This window comes from Tarenaya hassleriana, unplaced genomic scaffold, assembly GCF_000463585.1.
Source record: "Tarenaya hassleriana unplaced genomic scaffold, ASM46358v1 Cleome137, whole genome shotgun sequence".
NCBI classification, from domain to species: Eukaryota; Viridiplantae; Streptophyta; class Magnoliopsida; order Brassicales; family Cleomaceae; genus Tarenaya; species Tarenaya hassleriana.
The window spans coordinates 200,645-205,008 of NW_010964268.1; the positions used below are offsets into that span (position 1 = coordinate 200,645).

Here is a 4,364-nt window from a genome sequence, read left to right on the forward strand (position 1 = left end):
AATGTATGTATATGAATATATGTGTATGTATATATATATGTATATAAATTAATGTGTATATGTATAATTATGTGCATATGTGTAAAATATATGTATGTGTATGTAAATTTATGTGTGTATATATGTGTATGAATGTGTGTTTATGTATGTGTATATGTGTATGTATATATATGTCTATATGTAAATGTATATGTGTATGTGTATATATATTAAAAAAAATATTTGCGACGGATTTTTTTGTCGCAAATCCGTAGTAAACGTAGATTTTTTTGTTTTTTTTAAATATTAAAAAAGATATTTCCGACAGAAAAATCTGTCGCAATTCTGTCGCAAAACTCAGATTTTGTCCGTCGCAACTTTGCGACAGATTAACGACCGGCAAACTTTTGCGACAACAATATACGGACAGAAATGATTCTGTCGCAATATGTCGTAAATTTGTAATTGCGACAGATATTCTTGTGTAATTGCGACAGATTTTTCTGTCGCAAATTTTGATGTTTCTTGTAGTGAGCATATCAGCAATCACAATCAAGTCCGTATGACAAGTCGCAAGACAGGGTCCGTCAAATCGTCTCTACGCGCACCATGTGTAGGTAATGTACTCCCCCATGTACATAGCACAACCACCTCTCTCCTCGGAATCCATCTACTCCGCAACCACTCGGATCCGACATAAATATATTTTTCTCCGCCCGAACACATCACCCCACCCTAGCATCGATGTCACCTCCCGATACTAGGTGTGTCACCCTACTCCGACATTGATGTCACCTCTCAATACCGGAGCTCGCCAGACGTCGGCTACAACCGACGCCATCGACTATATCGGGAGAGCCAATCGCTGTAACTCCCCCTCCCCGACCATCTGTCGCAGAAATACTTGTCAGGTTCATGCCCAAACCTGGCAGAGTAAGTCCGTACCACCTCCTCGGGAGACCCCAATCTACCCGAATCTCAGGTATGTGTGATGCCTCATCCTCGGGATACTCATATCCCGGGGTCCGCTCCGTCGCTAACAGAAACATTGGCGCGGTTCCAAGAACCGTGTGTTTCCTCATCACGGGATAGTACCGACTACAATCGGCTACCTACGCAAGTCACTTTTTCACTTTCTCACATGGTGAATTTTTAAGGTTCCGTTATTCTCTTTTTTTTTCTTCTTTTTTTCAGACCGATCGATCTAGTCCCTGGACTGATCGGTCCAGTCGGTTTGGAACGGACGTTCCGTCCTGTCCAGACCGGATGGTCTGACTTGTCCAGAACGGATGGTCCGGACTGTCCAGAACGGATGTCTAGACTTTGTCTTCAACCTCTGGACTTCGCGATTTCTCCTGCACACCTAGAACGGATGGTCTGACCTCAGACCGGACGTTCTAGCCCTCGGAGTTCATCAAAAACACTCAAACAAGCTCGATTTGCTATGGGTAATACACTAAAACTCATAAAATTGCATGTAGAACAAGAATCAAGCAACAATTTCGCACGAATCACCCAAAAACCCAAATCCCATGTCAACAGACTTCCGAATTAACTCGAATTCACTCACCTCGGGTTAAGCTCGTGCTCTGGGTGTTGAATGGAAGCTTGGTGAAGCTCTTTGTGCTCTGTAGGAACCAATTTGAGCATTTATTTTCCGGATTTTGGAGAGATTTTCGGATTTGTAGAGAGGGTCGAGTTTTAGAGAGATGATGAAGAACTGAAGCGGGAGAGGGGCTAAAAAGACACGGTTTCGACAGGTATGGACAGAAATCAGGCCCCAAGGGTCAAAAAGTTAGTTTTCTGGTCGGGATTAGTGCGCACGGGTCGTTTCCAGGTCAGATCCGGACGAAAATCGCGACTTTCATCACTGCCGACACTCTGGTCCGCCCGTTCCGGACAGTCTGGTCCGTCCGTTCCAGTTTGATCGTAGTCCGTCCGATCCGGGATATCTAGACCGGACGGTCCAGGGTTGTTTTTTTTAAAATATATGGGTTGTTACAATCTACTCCTCTTAAAGTGAATTCGTCCTCGAATTCAAACGAACTTAAGTTGAAAGTTACGTACAAAATAGATGGGGGTAATGATCGCCCATCTCCTTCTCCAGTTCCCACATCATGTCGGAGACTCCTTGACTCCACCATAGGACTTTGACTAAGGAAATCTCCTTATTCCGCAACTGCTTCGTCTTGTAGTCCACGATTTGAAGCTGCTCATCATGAAAGTGAACATTATGGGTAACCTCAATCTCCTGCGGCCGCAAACCATGGGATGGATCTGCCATGTATTTCCATAACATGGACACGTAGAATACATCATGTATGTTGCCGAGTTCTGCCGGTAACTCCACTCGATACGCCACTGCTCCCACTTTCCCAATTACTGGATATGGCCCAATATAACGAGGCTTGAGCTTCTCCGTTTTACCGAACCTTGCATGTCCTCGAATCGCCTGTACACGAAGGAATACCCGATCGCCCACTTCTAGGTGGAAATCCCGCCTCCTTTTGTCTGCATAAGATTTATGTCGATCTTGTGCGAGTTTCAGGTTAACCTTGATATTTCTGATAACCTCAGTCATCTCCTATACAATTTCAGGCCCAAAATTTCGTCGTTCTCTGATTTCCGTCCAACATAGTGGTGTCTTACAAGGCCGCCCATACAGTGCCTCGTAAGGCGGCATACCGATGCTGGCATGAAAACTGTTGTTGTATGCAAATTCGCACAACATCAAGTGTCGGTCCCACAAAATTTCCTAATCTAGTATACACGCTCTCAACATATCCTCTAGCGTTTGAATAGTCTGTTCCGATTGTCCATCTGTCTGCGGGTGATATGCCGTACTCATCTCCAGCTTCGTTTCCAATGCATCCTGTATAGCATTCCACAGTCTCGAAGTAAAGCGAGGATCTCTGTCAGAGATAATCTCACTCGGCACTCCATGTAATCGGACGATCTCATCCACATAGATGTGTGTCAATCTCTCAACTGTGTACTCTTGTCGGATCGGTATAAAATGTACCGATTTGGTAAATCGGTCCACAACCATCCAAATTGCATTCTTCTTCGTCGGAGTTGTTGGCAATCCAACCACGAAATCCATTGCTATAGAGTCCCACTTCCACTCCGGAATCTCTAATGGTTGCAACTTTCCTCCAGGCATTTGTCATTCAGCCTTCACTTGCTGACATGTCAGACATCGCGCAACAAAATCTATGAAGTCTTTCTTGATGCCGGGCCACGTATACCATTGTCGTAAGCCTCGTGTTGGGTTTCTTGGGATCTCAAGAGCGAATCTAATTTCTAAGAGATCGGTTCTAGGGTTTGCGCAGCAGATGTAAAACAAAAATTTTGATAAAAACCCTAAAACCTATCATGCATGATCTTGTAGAAACGTTAGAACGCTTACCTCAATCGATTCGGGGCCTGTATCAATTGTTGTGTTCGTCCGATCATGTAAGGTAGGAAGAATACCTCACCCTCTACACGTATCCACACGGCTGAAAGGATTCCAACGGTTGGAACTTGTCTGCTAGGACTGAAGAACACGTTCTTCTTTGCGCAAGGGTTTCAGGGATCTAACTCTTAGGTTTTCAACTCTCAAAAACTCCCCAAAGGGTCTGAAAGTCGTACCAAGAGGTTTAGGAGGCGTTTCCTAAAGTTAACCCCACTTAAAACCCTAATTAGAGCGAGTTTAGGAAATCCCGACGTCTGGACCAATCGGTCTAGGTCTGGACCGATCGGTCTGGACCTTTTAACGTGTGGACCGATCGGTCCATGGTTCCAGACCGATCGGACTGGAACATTTTCTGGATCGAGTAACATTTGCACGTTACCTCTGGACCGACCGGTCCACGTGTTTGGACCGATCGGTCTGGGTTGGCTGGACTGATCGGTCCAGACCTTCTGGACTGGTCGGTCTGGCCTCCACTCCACCGGGATTTTCTCGTCTCTTCTCGCGCATTCGTCCTTTCCTATGTGTGACCTTGTAGGCTCATCCGATATAGCAGTATAAGCCGAAATCTCTTATTTCGGTTACACAAGTCATAGGCGGTCTCTAGCAAGACACTATGACTACCTATCTCGAATAGAGTTTGTTCGTCATCATACGAACGCCAGTTATGATTCCGGTTGATGATCCTTTTGTATCGCGATATCATACATCGAACATAAGGCATGGACAAACCACCTTATCTGATTCGACTGCTTTCTCGTTCACTGAGTTCGACTGTCTGAAATAGACGACGTTCGTCTATAGTGCGACCACACATTTCTACAATCTCGCTCACATGAGGGGCCCAACGATATCTCTCTCTTTTACGAGAGGTACAAATCCCGTCTTGAGTATCTACAATCCAACACATGATTCGTTTCGTACCTGATAC

At 45.0% G+C, this 4,364-nt stretch overlaps 1 protein-coding gene across 1 annotated transcript; it reads right to left on the minus strand.

Moving 5' to 3' along the window:
* Positions 1 to 2,038: 2,038 nt before the first annotated feature.
* Positions 2,039 to 2,560, minus strand: LOC104808002. Its single transcript, XM_010533481.1, has one exon. It carries the CDS (start codon positions 2,558 to 2,560, stop codon positions 2,039 to 2,041), a length of 522 nt encoding a protein of 173 aa, XP_010531783.1.
* Between the last annotated feature and the right edge of the window lie 1,804 nt (positions 2,561 to 4,364).

What these genes read in the sequence shown, in the direction of transcription:
- LOC104808002 (XM_010533481.1), bottom strand. Translation starts at nt 2,560, where the DNA reads ATGACTGAGGTTATCAGAAATATCAAGGTTAACCTGAAACTCGCACAA.